The 17,297-nt window shown below is 37.1% G+C and overlaps 1 protein-coding gene across 5 annotated transcripts in view; it reads right to left on the bottom strand.

Moving 5' to 3' along the window:
• dennd1a (DENN/MADD domain containing 1A) overlaps positions 1-17,297 on the bottom strand; it is a 266,177-nt gene that overhangs the window by 143,030 nt on the left and 105,850 nt on the right. For all 5 annotated transcript variants that reach the window (XM_069183539.1, XM_069183541.1, XM_069183540.1 and 2 more), the window contains exons 6-7: positions 5,919-5,988; positions 2,198-2,278 (exon numbers count right to left, since the gene is read on the bottom strand). In XM_069183539.1, the coding sequence (XP_069039640.1) occupies positions 2,198-2,278; positions 5,919-5,988 (151 nt within the window). The remainder of the gene's footprint in view (positions 1-2,197; positions 2,279-5,918; positions 5,989-17,297) is intronic.

Raw genomic sequence — 17,297 nt, 5'->3', positions numbered from 1 at the left:
AATTCATCACCAAATCCATCAGCTTTGAGGCCTGACTAAACAGCTGGGATCAAAGGTGATCAATTTATGATGGTCAGAAAAACCCTAATAAGAGATTAGCACGGACTACATGAGATTTGGATCTGCACTCCAATCCCATTTCATATTTCTCTTGGGTTTTCCTTCGACTGAGGTTGTGAGACAGGTACTGTAACTGTGCTTAGGCATCAACTCCACCTCTCCACCAGAAGGTCCTACCAGTGAAGGTGACAGATGTCTGTCTCATCGTTCTCCAGCCAGCCCTACAGCTTCCCACTGAGACAGCCTGCTTACCTGACTGGGAGTTTCTAATATTTTGGCCGGTGTGTGCATTTACCAATAAAATCATCACAAATGTTAGCAGAATGCAAGCAATCCAGGAGGTGTGAAAAACGTGATTTTGTCTCATTGATTCTTGAAAGAGCTCCGACTGTCTGTGGGACACGACACAGAAAAGTGAAACTAATGATGGCAACAAACGCAATACACTTTACTTGGACTTACAGACATTTTATTTCATTTCTAAGGATGCAAAGTTTTTTCTAAGGGCAAATGTAGATTTTTCTAGTTAAGGCTCTGTTTGAGTATGAACATGCAAAGTGACATTGAATATTTATTTTCTAATTTTGCATACTTTGGGATGTAATCATTTATTTTCACACTGTAACTCCTGGCAGATAATTCTGTTTTTTATAGATTAATAAAGGAGTGGGGATACACAGTGCCGGACAAACAGATACAGAAACCTATAAGAAGACAGCTCATATAGGTTGATAGAGAGGTGCACACACTCCACTTCCACTGAAGTGGTAAATGGGATAGTTAAACCGCTCAATTGAAACATCCCCAAAGCTACTGCACAGCTCAGTGAAACAAAGCCATCCCTAAGCAGCTCTTTGATATCTTTTCTTGCTTCACTGCCCATGAAATGTTTGAAGTAAGGGCAGACCAGCAGCATTCCTTTAAACCACTGGTACGAAACAGCTGAAATATCCCATCATGCCACAAAAGCCTATAAGACAGATTGCCCTTTGGGGTCAGACAGGCATGCTGTTCTTCCCAAACGTCTACAAAACAGCAATGGGTCATCTCCTGAACCAGCCAATGACCTGGCAAGAGCCAACAACTGCTACCTGTCGATTGGCATTAGAGAACTGAGGGCTGAAATTAAGCTGCTTGCAGTCGGCAGTTTGCACAAAAGAGAGCAGGAAAAGTACCGTTTGGTGCTGCTCAGAGCGCTCATGTGAGGGTGACATGTGACACATGGGGGACTCTAGGAGGCCAGATTTTAAAATTCCATCCATTAAAATCTGTCCATACATTTGAACAGAATCAAAGTCAAACAATCTTAATTTATGAATTTAAACCTTAAAAAAAAAGAACTGAATGCTTCAACGTAACGTTTTATATAATCTTTTAAGTATGAGCTAATAAGCAAATTTACAATCATGCTTGTAAGGGTTTTGTTTGATCGGGAATCATTTGTTGCAATGACAGAATATGAATTAAGTTAATAACCTGCACTTGTATTCTATAGTTCTTTAAAAGACCATTTGACAAATAGCTATTAGCTGTTTGGGCCTGTAAGAATTACTGGCTATGACAGGATGCTGTAATATGGTACAGTGCATTACAAAGTTGTTTTTTTTCACTCTGCTTATAATATCTCATTTTGGGTAATTAAAATGATGTATACATTTTTTTTTGAAGATAGTGGTTCATATGATTTCAGAAGAAATACATTTCAATGTATCAACCACGCAGTGAATTTCAAGCAAAGATTAAACCATGGGAACTAAAAAGCTTTCAAAACAACTTGGGGAATTCTCTCATTCTTTTGAGCCACATTTTGAATGTTGATAAATAACACTTGTGCTAGTGGTCAAAGCTTTTTATGGAAGTCACATCATTTTAAAATAAGTATCCAGGCCTTTTAGACAACATTTATCTTGCCTTTTGAAATCTACACTGAAACCAAAGTTGAGGCAACTGCTCATGAAATAAAGCGATGAATAACCCCCCATGTTTTTAACCATTTGTGACAGCTCTGCCCTCCAGTACATGCAAATCTAATTAACCTAACATTTGTAAAATCCTATTTACTTTGCCTACAATTCAACATAGGGATTGCAAGACGTATCCACAAGACTGCGCCCCAAGACAAGGGAGAGAAACTCACCACACTGAGGTGAACAGGCACTCCAGGCTCTGGGACAGGAAGTGAATGAAGTGTCTCCAGAAGCTCCTTCCAGTGATTATCCTAAAACATCCAGGGCACAAAAAAAAATCACATTTACCTTTAGAAAAACGTATAGCTGCACAGAAATGCAATGAACTGCAACAGCTGCAATGTTATCTTGAAGCTGAATTTCTCTGAAGTACATGATCCCAAAGTAAACGTCCAATGAAGCACGTGTCCCAGAGTCATGTTTTTTCCGAAGATTAAAACCATAAAAGGCTATATCTCACACGATTCCTCAGTGTAATTTACTGTACAGGTGGCTTCAAAGCAAAATGTGCCTTCATACAAAACAGTTATATAGAGGACTGATTCAAAATAATGTTGTAATCATGTTATTTTCTAAGGATAAGTGTATGTACACAGATGTACCGTAAAATAAAAAGAACATACCCAGTTGCCTTCCTTAAAATTTATATTTGACGGAGAATCTTTCATGTGAACTTGCTGTTATAATTAAAATTGCACTAACACAGTGAGTGAAAATTGAGCTGGTCATGAGTTGTAATGCAGGATGTTATATATCCTTAGAAATTTAGTTTTCTGTGGGAGGACAAAGCAATAAGACAATTCCAGAGGCTAATGTTCCTTTGCGATGATTCACAGGCTTACAACATTCTTCTGAAGATGTATCAACATAGTGTACAGTACGGTAACATACACATATTCAAAATTCTAATGGCATGTAGAGGAAATGTTGATTTTTTTCATTCATTCATTTTTAAGGTCTAATTAATCTGTTGTGAAAAAAAATGTGTGTAGAAAAATGACAGAATTATAAAAGATAAGAAAAAAATAACGAATGATTGCAGTGCATATTTGCCAAGCTTCACCTCAAACAAATGTTGAATTTCATCAGTAATGAAGAAGTAAAGGACAAGAGAATACGTTTAGGTTTAGAAAACATACTACATACAGTACTGTACATTTATGCTCTACTGTGCTTGAAGTGCTTGAAGAAATGTTTGATACTTTTTGATGCACTCCCAAGTGTCCTTTAAATGAAACAGCCTTCTGAACAACTTGAACGGTATACTTTGTCATCTACTGCCTCTTCTGTCAGTATCACTGCACCAGTTGCATTAAATATTAATGCTTAAATGGATTACCATCCCTTGAGAGATTTTCCAGGACCTTGTGGGGTCAATCAACGCTGTGTTGAGGTTTGATTAGGACAAGTTAATTTATCAAGTTGGATAAGCCCGGTGTTAGGTATGAATCCAAAAATGGAAAGGAGTTTACATTATTGTTAACAGGCAAACACTGTTTTCCTCTATGAATAATAGTGAAAGTACAAGGAATGATGAGTAACAAAGGCAAAAATCTTGAGCAATACCAGAGCACTGTCTGAAGCTCACTAATATTAACAAAAGCATGAATTGTTACTGATTTAGCTAAACACTAGAGTCTGTCAATGGAACAGAAGTAGCTGATGTAAATTTTATGTATACCCAAACAAATGATAGGAAACAATTTCTCCATGGAACCACTTTTACACAGAAGGACTGTTGCAATTCAGCAAAGCTATGCACAGATGCAGTATTACTTAATCTCACTGAAATATATGGCAGTCAGTGAGAACAAACTAATCAAAGGCTGATCTATAGGTGTTACAATATTAATTGCATCAACACACTTATTCAATATTTATCTTAATACTTACTGTGTTGGCACACCTATTGTAGGTGTGCACATGCAGAGCTAATACCTTTCACCTTTTTGCTCAGCAGAGTGAATCCTAGTCTTTCAGGCGTTTGTCCCGTATCAGGTTTGCAAATTTCTGTTTTACCTTACCGTGACTGCAAGAAATCTGTGTCAAGAGGTCTAGAAAAAACAGACTCCTCTGCCTGTTTTTACCATTGTTTAACACTCACACATACTGTATTCCATGCACTTTTTTTCTTTCAAGATCCTAACATCAAACTTCCACACACAAGTACTTTTTCATTTTCCAATTCTGAAATTCCTTTTGGTTACTTGCATTTAAATAGGCTTCATTATACATTTCATACTACATCAGTGACTACAGTATGAACCCCCTTTCGTACTGTTTGTTCAATTGGTTAGGTTTAGGTTTGTGCATCAGAATATCCTTGTTAAAGCACTTCTTGTGTGGAGGAGAGTCACGCTCCCCAAAAAGAAAATTATACCATATCATAAGACTGCCTTTATGTGTATGTCATTCTTATTCACAAATATCCCTGAGACAATGTGGACGCCCCTCGTACAGCTAAAACATACATAATATGGAGATTGCCAATAAAAATCAAAGCTGATTAATTAAATTGTACTAATCGTATGTGCCCTGTAACAAACTGGTGTCCCATCCAGGGTATGTCCCAACCTCATGCCCTGTGCTTCCGAGACGGGTTCTGAAATGCCCGAGACCTTTGGCAGGATTATGTGTTCTGATAACGGGTGGGTGGATAACTGAATGCAAAGCAGGTATAAAAAAGCAGTTTTCACTTCGTAATAAGAACGACCATAAAATTTGCATATTTGGAAATAGTGATGAAGCTCTGAGCCTTGAGACATCCCTTTGGCTTCAATGAACCACATGATCTAATGATGAGTATTTATTTTAATTTGTATTCATATCTGAATTAGAAATGACTACACTGGCTAATTGAAACAGAACACTTTCTCTGCAATACTCATCTCACTGACTGTGGCTGTTATTTTCATATGAAGAACAGAAGGAATAAAAAACATGTTTTCAAGTACTGTACACACCAAAACCATCTGAGACTTTAAAGCTACCAGTGTTCATAGTAGTACAAGTGCATATGATGACAGTAAAAAAGGAACAATTACATCTCTCTGTATATGTATTACCATGTATGTGTCAACTATTATTAACAATTCTGTGTTGCAATGTGAAATATGCTCTATTACTTACATTAAAAAAATGCTTTTTTGTTTATGATTAAAAATACTTAATTAAATAATACTTGCAGTGAAAATGCCACCACAAAAATATTCAGTCCCAACACTGGCACCACCAACTGAAAGGTAATGTAATGGAAACATACTGTACAGTAATAACCTGTTACTGCACAGGTGCAATTAACAGATAACAGATTTGCTTTTAACTGAAATGCTTCAATATGTAAAAAGAAAAGGGCATGTCCATTAAACCAGCATCCTCCCCCAAAACACTTTATTATATATTAGATGTACTGTATTCATTACTTGATGATTACTAGATGTTGAGTTTACATCATTGTTGAACATCACAGTCCACAAGTGGTTCTGTTTTTTGTTTGTGAAATTGATTGCTTGCTGGTTTTTATAGCCTATCCTTAAACAGGAGATGGCTGCATCAGATGAATATCTTAAGAGTACAGTATTGGTAAAAAGGGACAGGACCAAAGAAGAACCAGAACCGCACTTCTCCTTAGTAGAGCAGATTTCAATTTTACTTTCAAATACATAACTCAGGATATTCCTAATATGAAAAGACAAACATATTCTGTTGTTCATGTTCGACTGTCAAATGAACTTCACTTGAATTCATAAGTGACGCACAAGATCCCGCTAGAATTGAGTTATATAAGTGATTTAGTATTAGACGTTCTCAAAACGTCTGCACGGGATTTATGACAGTAAGCACAGCAATGCACACTTCACTCTTCTGAATATAAACATTCCGTTTACTGACCTGCCCCTTTGCCGTGTAATCAGCCAAGATATTCAAGAGCTTGTAGAACACTTCAAACCAGGGAAGATAGCTAGAAAGAAATGGATACAGGTTATTCTAATAGCATTTTTTAAAATGTATTAGCAAAAACACACAGGCACAATAACGATCCTGTTTTTTCCTCATTAAGAAAGCAGCAGGGAGATCAATGATATGCCCCTAAATTTAATATGTACACATTAGACTAGAACAGACCAAAAAAGGCGTAGTTCTTTGTGATAATAGGTGGCAGGGAAATCAGTGAAAGGAAGAGATGTTTAATTGTATCACAAGCAAGAAAGGAACAGTGCACTAAACAATCTGTTTACCCATCTGTGTTCAAGACAAACTGAGCTCCAATGACCATTTTCCCATTCAATCAAAGGCATGGACTTGAAAACCTAAATAATTAGATTATGTTTAATATAGATGCAGTACATATACTCCTCCATATCTGCAAAAATGCAATGCAGCTTCTGTAATATTCAATATGAAAAATGAGATAATCTATCCAGTTTTATATTCACATACACATATAAATATATCACATGGTCTGATGTTTCTATTTAGAGGACAGAATATCATGAATGTGAACATACACAATTAAACAGAGTAAGTGAAACTATAACAGTCAAGTAAACTGTAACAAAATAAATTGTTTAGTCATAAAGCAATGGTAGTTACCACAAAAATGAAAGAAGTATACGTTTTCTGTTCAGTTTCATTTAGCAGTTTATTCATTTTACATGCACAGAACTGAGACATATACAGTACATGAAAGTACAGAATGTGGTGTTGGGATCTAACAATTTCTACAAGAACAAACCAACAGCTTCAATAGTAAGTAATCTGTAGCACCACAAAAACAAGAGCAGAAATTTTAAAGCTTATGCGTCTCTGGTAGTATGCTTACAGGTATACTGTACAATTTTGTGCCGGGTCCATTACATAAGTTTCTTTCAGGCTTTGAAAATCTGGAAAACCACCAGCACTATCAATGTTTTCAGCACACGGCAGTGGAGCTACTGTATATGAATTATACAGAATAATGACTATTTTTTATGACTCAAGTCATAATGAGTTATGACTGTCTATGGAAAATAATAGTGTTCATCTTACATCTTATTCAACAGCTGGGAAAATAAATATGCCGCCGTATACACATACTGTATATCAAAAAGCAAACCTGGAGGCTGAAGAGAAGAGTTAAACAGACTCTGGGATCAGTGATCAGCATCACCTATAAATTTTGCATGAGATGAAGCAAAACGCACAGTGACCAAGAGGTGAAAGTGACAAGCAGCTCCTGCCTGATCTCAAAATTAGCTGAGTTTTAGTGATTTAGCTGGGAAACAGAACTGGCCAAACCAGGTTTAAAAAGATGCCATGTGACAAAAAATAAACACCAAAAACGCAGAACACTAACGAAGAGGCAGAGCACAGGCAAATTCAATCACATACAGATCACACCGTACCCATGTTTTTCATTTCTGAGAACATTTGGGTTTTTTTTTTAGTACATCATATCCTGGGCATTTTTATGCAATAAAAAGCTTGTTTTGATTTACATGGCATGCAGTGTAATAAAAGTATATTATAAGAGTGGAATATATAACAGTAACATCATGTCTAACATTAAATTCTGTCACAGCCATTTACTGGCAAACTATACAGGAGTTTTCAACAAGGCATCTGAGCATATAAGACAAACTTTAAATTTGATGCAGCATGCTAAAGACATTCATACCTATTTCTCTTTTGTAAAAACTCTTGCTCAGTAAATCTGATCTGAAATTGCCTTTAGTAGATCTGTTGTCTTGCGGTAGTGTTTTCACCATTTTTAATTCATAAGATAATTATTTCTAATTGTTATGCACTTTGATTTCATTTTTAAGATTGGGACCCTTATGGAACAGGATTTCTTGAAAACCAGGTCCTTCAGCCAAATAAAGGGTTGAAAAAACACTGAACCGGAGCAAATGTGTTTCTTAAGACTAACACATTTTTCAGTAAACAGCACTGGCTGAAAAAGTGTTGCTTGATGTTAAACTGCAAAAAAAAAAAAAATCAATCTGCTTCAGATTGGAATATCACAGTTATCTCATTACTCAGAGAGGCTTATTTTGAAAGTGTTCAGAGCAATCGGAGAAAGCCTGCAATATTTACATTTAAAAAGGTTTGAAGTGGATGATTGCAGCTACCTCTTCCTAATTAAACGTCCCATGCATATGACAGCCTTATCATAGCTTCTCATTACCTATTGCAGGCCACCATACACAGCTCCTTCACAAACATGACTGGGAGTGAGGCAGCTTCTCTTTATGAGGTCTTCTCTTTGGCAAGAATATAAAAACAAAATAGATCACAACCCTACTGTAATTGTTCATTTGCTTTATCTAGTTAAGCAAAAATGACAGGAGTCACGTCTACACCGCCAAGACTGTTAAAAAATGCCTGGTGTCTTTCAAGATTTGAAAGGATTGGTAAACATTTGAAGTATTGGGATTATTGTATCTCCTCCTCGACACTCTGTAATATGCGAAGGATTTAAAGCTAACAACACTATCTAGACCAGCTACGTTTGGCTGCCTGCTCTATTTGTGCAGCTCGACCACAAAGGACCGTGCTTCTGTGAATGGACTTGCTGGAATCTTACAAAAACCACAGGGAATATGATGAAAACTCTGCAGTATCAGCAATGAATGCCAGCAGAACAAAAGAGCCAAATGAAAATATAAAAAGTTTCCGATAGTTGAATTATACAGTGTGAAGATGTTTCTTCGGAAGATGAATATATCTGCAAAACCAAGTTTTTTATTTAATTTGTACACTTAATTGACAAAATATTTCCTTTTCAGCTTTGTAGTTTTATTGTTATATCCCATGATTAAAATAGTGTATAAAGTGTTCCAAATAGCACTTCCACCAGAGTAATCTAACGTGTCTAAAACCATTTCACTTTTAAACATGTAATTTACACTGATATACTTTTACTCTGAAACCTACATAACATTCTCCAGTGAGGCAAGAACCAACCTAGCTCATTTTCACAATACAAAATTAAAAGAGAGTTGCCAATGATTAACTTAAACTATTTACTTTTTATTTCTTTAATCGTATTTAACCAACAAGAAATAAACTCCAGGTCTCAAGATATTGTTCACTTGTGCAAAAGTAGCAATAACAATGTTCACTGTAACATTTCAATTAAAAAAAAGAAGGCAATTTTTATTTGCTGTTAGACTTAGAGCTATTGGATGCAACTGGTTGCGTAAATGTGCAAGATACAGTATACATGCTTGATGATGCAGCTGAAAATGGAGCTATAATATTACTACAGTACATTACCACAGGAGACTACAATAAAATGCTGGAGTCTGAAAGGAGTCAATAAAGCATGCTCAACTACCAGCACAGCAGGAATAAAAAAACTTCTCGGTATTATAGTAAGGAATGGGAAAGGAAACAACGAAAATCAAACTGTCATCATGAAATGGAGCACAAATTGTTGTTGTGTGGCTTCAACGTGGGATGCACTCAAACAGTCCCCTGACATACAAGAGCTTATTGGAGCCTCCATGTGTACTGTTGAGACTGGAAACAAGGATGGTTCATGCTGTTTTCTCAGTTTACTGACGTTCTCCTGCTGTTTCCTTACTGGGGTTGTCTAATGTCTATATATACCTCCCTAGAGAGCTATTCCCTACCTTTCTAGGACAGACTGACTGCTGTCCAGTGATAGTTGTGCTCAGGTCTCTGAAACCAAAGGCCGGCTATATCTCTCTTCAAAGGCTGCCAATTCCCCTGTTGGGAGACCAGCAATCACAGCTGAACCTTATCTTGTTACAAAGCTAAGAGGACTTCCGTTTGTTTCTTTTACTGTCCACATAGACAACAACAGCTTCAGAAGCATTCAAAAACACTAGAGCCAGATTCCACCTTAACTCTGTCATTCACCAGCACTCAGATGGCAGACAGAAGAAACACTACTAGTCTCATTTAAAACACTAGGGGGAATGGCATGTTATTTAAGTGTACTTGGATATCATTTCAGTGGGTAAGAGAGAGCCAAGCTATTTGCACAGGAACCATTTCAGGCTAATGCTACTCTTAACCCAAAGCTGTGGACTGCTTCAGAGTATTCTAATATTATAGAGATGCGGTAAAGACATTTTCTTTCAAACCCGTAAGTATAAAGACAAAATTAAAAAAAAATATATATCTATTTTTGTTACATAGTAAAAAATAACAGAATAGAAAAATGCCTTCGGTATTATAGGATTCTGCTCAAAATTCAAGATAATAAACCAAATGGCATAATTGCCTGAGTATACATTTTCTGAGCACATGATTCTCCAGGTTTTTTTTCCCCAGGTTTTCTTTTTCAGCTAGGTGAGGACTTACAAGATATTTACAAGACACAAGATATTCTTAAACCCTAAGACTGGTATAACTCTTACTGAAAATGTTATTGAATCTCCCAAGCGAGATCATTTGACCTCACCTCCAGAGCAGTTATAATTCTGAATTGGGTCAGTTTTCTTACAATTGTTTGAGTATTGGTGCAATAGCTATCGGGCTTCTACGTGTGGGCCCCAGACAAACCACTACTTGACTTGTGTCTAATCTGCTTTGTCCTTCGTGTTCATGCTCTTTCAATTTGGGAGGTGACAGATTCAATTTGAGTCACGACAAATGAGAGAATCTGAAATGGTCAGAGCACATCTAAGAATTTTTTGAGACCCGCAATTATGTTGATTGAGTTTTGTGCTGAGTCATACGAGAAGATAGTCTATCGTGCACTCAATTTTGTGGCGGATTAGAAAAGTACAACGGGTAGCCACAATCAATTTAATATGGCAGTCAAAGAGCTGGTCAGGGCTTTCTAAAACTGCCTACCTATCCATTATAGAACCATTGTTTACAGAGGTCAATCATGTTATTATGAGTGTTTATGTGCATTACAAGTGAGTGCAAATGTTTAGCACTGCTGCCTTACACTGGGCTCTGGGTACAATTACAGACCTGGGGTGCTATCAGCATGGAGGTTGTATGTTCTCCCCTGGTTGGCATGGGTTTCCTCTGGGGGCCCTCATTTTCCCCCCACAGTCCAAAAGCTTACTGGTAGGTTGACTGGCTTCTGAGAAAATTGTCGCTACGTGTGAGCACGTTCACATCAGTGTTTGTTTCTGTGTGGCTGCCCTGGTATCCTGCCTCGTGCCCGTTGCTTGCTGGGATAGACACCAGCTCCCCTGTGACCCCGAACTGGAAGAAGTGGTAAGAGACCGGACGGACATAAATGAGTGCAGTAAAGTCAGGTTACATAAAACAAGACAATATTAAAAATGCATGTCTCTTGTTGTACATTAAACTTGAAACTGGGACTAATATATGAAGAACAGCTGACAGCTGCGGTTGAAACGCAGAGCAGATTTGCATGGGATGTGATAGAGGAGTGGAGAAACCTGTGGCAGTGAAAAGGAACAATGCTCATTTTAAGATAAAAATGTGGATCATTGCACAGAAATGAAAAGCACGGGACTGAAAGATCCCTGGAGGTGATGGAGAGGAGGTCGTATTCATCATTGTCGGCGTCACCGTTACAGAAAAGCAAATAAAAAAGGAACAGCATGTGTGGTGAGATATACAAGTCCAGTGGGCTTACGATGAAGTCGTGCAATGGTCTAGATAGGCAATGTACTGTATATGATGCTGTAGTCAGTTATGGTCACTTCATAAAAAGGACACAAATCTTTCTAAGACACCCAAGAGGGAAAACTAGACTTTCCAGACTGTAAAGCATGTGTTATAATGACAAGATGAGAGAAGGAACTTTTTTAGCCTCAGGGAATTCAAGGATCTGCTGGACTGAGGTTAGTGTTTTAACAGGGAAGAGAGCTCTGACAAACAGTGCTCTTGGTCTGCCATCCTCTTTATTTTTGGCAGTGTCACTGATAGAGAGCATCCACAAACCGCAAGGCAGCTGATCTGAAGTTTGATGAGGTGTTGAACAGCTGAAGAAGGCTGCCCTACTTTTAAACTTATATTATTCCGTGAAAACTGGTACGCTGACATAAAAGAGATCGTTGACAAAAAAAAAATCTGAAACTGATTATTTTAGATGCTGTAGATGATACCAAGTGGCTAGAGAGTCAGATTTACTCTTTTGAGCGGACTCCTTCTTCTTTGAAAGATGCAACTTTGTACATTTTGCTTTTCAGATTACAGGTAAGAATAAGAATAAGGAAAAGAAATTAATGGAAAGAAGTTAAACAAAAAATATTTAATGCTTCTTTTAAGAATATTATACAGCTCAGGTCTTCACTGCTTTAATCATGATTCATTTTACCAGAGGTTGACAGTTAGCATATTTTTAGGTGGAATTCACAACAAAATGGAATTTAAGATTGATTATTTCTTCTGTAACATTATAAAAATGTCTGAAAATTAGAAAAAAACTGATGTATGACACAAAATGTATATCATGTATGTAACACAATCCGGTCAATGCTTAGCATACTGGATCCATGAATGAATCAACTACTGCCTTTATTTACTTCTCTTATTTGTGTATAAAAAGGTATAACTGAAACTACCTTTTGATTAATAAAGTCCACATACTTGTAAAAATATTGCATATGTGAAAAATATTCAAGAAATTAATTCAAATAAATATAAGGTATTGTACTCTCCCTTGTTGCCAATAAAACACATAATAAACAGTAAGACCACTCTAACCTAGAAGTCTGCATGCATGAAAAGAAACACTGTTTTCATATTTTTAGGTTAAGGTCTAACAAATGATTATTCTCCCATGCAACGCCTTTGCAAACCAACCGAAATAAAACCATTTGAATAGAATTCCAGATTTTTGGAACGTTTCAAGATGTGTGAACGAGCACTGTGGTAATGCATATATTTGTGTACTCCACAGCTAAAGTTTCAACTCCACAAAAGCACCAGCCAGCTGTTTTTGCAAACATAACAGAGATTAAGAAGTAAATACTAAGATAACTGTTTCAAGAAATGGCAAAATACTGTTTTATTATCGAGTGTCACAAGAGAAAGAAACGCAATTTTGTGCTTCATAAATATTGCTAAATGCTTTGCTATGGTGGGCTGGGGCAAATATTGTGACACAAACTTGCTCTCCAACTACCTCCTCCTGGCGCTACCTGATTGGTTTGATTGATCCCGTGAAGGCTTGGATTAACCTGCTGTGTCATCAATTATTTCACCAGAGCCCGGTATTTCAGAGCTGGTTATACTGAAAAAGTTCAGCTGACACTTAACATCCACATGAAATGGCCGTTTTCATTCCCTTCCAGATTCAAAGACGAGAGCGAAGCATCAAAACATATTGAAAAATCATTCTGCAATGAAAATGATTCTGTCTCAACAGATCATCACAGATGGCCAGTGATGTGGACAGAAAGGAAAGATGAGACTTCTTAATAAATCCTCGGAAGAAGAAACTCCAATTACAACAGTGTAACACAAATGACAGCAGCTGCTGCATCATATATTTTTACCAAGGAAAGTGTGCACATCAAATGGATTCTGTTCAAGAGTTGCTGATGCAGCTGAGCGTTGCTGAGTATTTCCTTGAAATATTACTAATGCACATAAAAAATATTACTAAAGCACATGAAAATTGCTGAAACTTTTGTTGTGCAAATCCATGTTGAAACAAAAAAGACACATCATTTGTCAGTGTCTAATAAACTGGGCCAAGGTATCGCTATTTAGTATACAAATTTATGCGGAAGTGATCCTTTTGAAATACTTTCTATTTAAATGGAGACTGATTTTTACAATATTTCCTTAGAATGGTTTTTATACAGCTGAACACTTGGATGAATACCTGCAAATATTTCTCTCTCCACTGAGATGAAAAATGAAACCAAAGGTCAAATATTCTTAAGAGCTTGGGACACCGGACACATCAGATTCATAATGGGAATGACCTGGGATAAAAACACACATTTTAGTCAACGTGCTTTGGTTTGTTTACCTTCTTAAGAGCTTCAAAAGCGCATCTTTCAATATTTGCAAACATTATGCCTTTTTTCAAAATGAAACTTTATAAAATACTGCAGAAAGTACTGAAAATAGTTAGCCTGTCTCGTGTAAAATATCATTGCTCCATACGTTATTTCTATCAAATGAACTACTATTACTACTACTAATAAGTGCATTAGTCACAGATTTAAGTATTTGCATTCCTAAGTGCAGTTAATTCACCTTCAGTTTTTGCTGCTGTACTATTGATGGTCATTAAAATGAACTGGTGTTCCAACACCTTCACAAACTTGTAATGGATAAAGAAGTGTGGTTTGATAAAGAAAAAAAAAACTTTAGTGAATAATTGTTTCTAATGATAGCGGGCAGATAATTTAGTCAAAAATGTTTTGAATTACGTAATATTTTTAAAAACAGAATCTAAAATATCTGTCCTGAATTAAATGATGTTTTGAAATGTACGGTGTTCTGACACATGATGATAAAAGAAATGTGTTGCAATGTGAGGTGGGAGTAGTAAATTGGTGAAAATCTTCCCCCATTTCATTCTGCGCATGTCTTATGTGTAACAAAGTCATTACACACAGAACTGAAGAGGGAAGTTTTCATGTTATTGGCCCTGTACTTTTCACTTAGGTATCTGAAGCCATTATTCGGCTGAATGATAACAAATGATTGAAATTCTATATTTTTAAACCTGTATACATATAATCATTACCAAATATTTAATGTAATAATTCATACCAGTATTACATAGTGAACGGTTTTAAGGATGAAGAACTAATAGAGCAGAAAAAAAAAACATTATTCTTATTTTAACCCAAGTTTTCTGGAATCATACGATAATTTTTATATGGAGACAACAGTACAGAGCAATTTAAACCTGTACTTAACAAGTACCTACAGTATTTGAGCTATTTGATGACCATTCTGAATACACTCTTAAATATTATATAACTATTAACTACATATCACCCTGCATTGGCGGAGAATCTTATTTAATACAGGTATTCAGAAACTGTGTAACACCAAGCCATTTTCATCTGTCCAACTGCAGTAAACTGAAGTGTTACTTAAAACTGAGGCTCATGGAATGCCCAGCGATCCTGCCAAGAAAATAGGAACGCTTTAGAAGTTAAATCTGCAGCTTTTTCGTCTCTGTGTAGTAGAAATACAGCTTCTAGCCAAGACAACACCTGGGACGTATAGAACCCAAAATGCTACCATTTAGTGGCCAACCAGCTATCCTTTGAAACAAAGTAATGGAACCAAGGCTTTAAAAATTTATAACCAAACAGTAAGTACCACATGCAGCTTAAGTAGCACTGCTGGTAGCACTATTGTGGATTTATGGCTTATGACACACACATATTTAATTTGTAACCAAACACTTCCCCTTCCTCTTAGCCCCCTTCAGAACTTTTGATTAACTCTTGTTTTTACAGGTCAGAGGTTAAACAAAGGAAGGGAAGCACTCAGTGGTGAAATAGCCAAGAGCAATGCGTCCCAAACCGAGCTGGCACAGCCATATTAAAATAAGTGATGGACTACGGATCCCGACAGACACGTGGAGTTCAAAGGTTTCATTATAATATTCAGTGGGGGTAGGGGGGATGACAAAAGGCGGTAAAAGACAGGGAACATATAACATCCCACTGAATTTAATTTGGTCACGTTTAAACGTTACAACTCGGATCGCCTTACACCTCTCTCTGCAACATGTCTCCCTTGCTGGTCAAAGTGACAACTTTACAGCGACATAGACCATAAACCCCCAAGAGTCGTTCCCCAAGCACTGTAATATGCCTGACTGGTTGCTCCATTCAGATCGTACTTGTATAAACATATAAGTTTATTTAGTGTGAAAGTCCTACGGTGTTTTGTGCTCATCCCAGCAGGACAAAAAATCCTTCAGAAATGTACATACGCATCAGGTGGCGAGTGAAAGAACTGCTGAACCAAATGAAGAGGAAATTACAGGCTGCGTCTGTGCTGTTATTTTGGAGATGTTTGGGGAAACTTATCGTGAAATGCTACACAACAACACTGAAATGGTTACGTCTGAAGTTTCACAAGACACTTTTCTCATACTGCTCATTTCATCCTACAGTACATTAAACTGAATTTTTCAGCACTTTTGGACCGGCTGTTCAATCTCCCTACTGCGCACAGGCTGGATCAGCGGGGGCCCAATCAAAACGTCCTACACGTGAAATGGGAGCACGCCATTTGAATGAACTTGCTTAGCCCATGCTGTATCCCTCCCAAAAACAATCAAATGGAAAAGAAACAAACAACAATAGTAATACAGTTGCAGCGACACAAAGGCAAAATTCTGCAAACGCCATCAACCCTGTCCGAAACCCAACTACAAAATGTAGAACTTGCTGGAGGCAGGGAGGCTAGGCCTTGTGGGCACAGATTTGACTGTAGGCATGTTTTTGAGGACCTGTGGCCTGAAGTATCTGCAGTACATTTATGTTGGTATTTCTGCCATCTCATCTTCAGCTAGACTGCTATTTGCTTTCAATTAAAAGTTCTTTAAGACTCTCCCGAGCTGCTCACCCAGCAAAAGTCTCTCACTGAAGTGTAGTCTTGATAGTGCTGAAAGGAGTTGTATCCTTCACCAGCTGCAGCTGGGAGAACAAAGCACGCCAGTCACCACTGGGTTTCGGCAATGTACCTACCTGAAGAAAACTCTACATGACAGCACCCCCTGTCTCAAAGTGCTGAGGGAATACGCATCCTGAGCAAAATTATGTTCATCATCCTGGCTTCATTACGGGTTTTTGCTAACGTATTCATATTCCAAATATGCTCAGAGCTAAAGCTCATAACAAACAGGCAATAATCCTCAAGATCACTGTGGGTTGTAAAGTGGGTCGGGTTGAATTATAATTCATAATCCTCGACAGTTTGTTAAACATGGAGCAGTATTGCCATATACAGTATATATATATTTTTAATTTCAATTTTAATTTTTTGCTATATATCTCATTTTGATACAATGCACACTGATAAACTGGATGTGTTTAATGCAGAAAATATTTTTCATTACACTTAAAAGTATTGTTTGTAATTAAACCATTATTAATATTTGGATTCTTTTTCACATAAGGTAAAAGACAATGATTAACAGAATGAAAGTTCATTTTAGACTATTTAGAACTTGTAAAGTAGTTAACTTGAGAAATACAAAAAGACAAAATAACAAAAGGCATAAAGTCTCTTTAAACTAGTGGCTAAGGATCTGCGCCTGTGGCTGGAAGGTTGCCGGTTCAAATCCCGCGGCCGGCAGAGGAATCCTACTCCGTTGGGCCCCTGAGCGAGGCCCTTCAC

This window comes from Lepisosteus oculatus, chromosome 24, assembly GCF_040954835.1.
Source record: "Lepisosteus oculatus isolate fLepOcu1 chromosome 24, fLepOcu1.hap2, whole genome shotgun sequence".
Classification (NCBI taxonomy): domain Eukaryota; kingdom Metazoa; phylum Chordata; class Actinopteri; order Semionotiformes; family Lepisosteidae; genus Lepisosteus; species Lepisosteus oculatus.
This window is presented reverse-complemented; position numbering and strand designations above follow the sequence as displayed.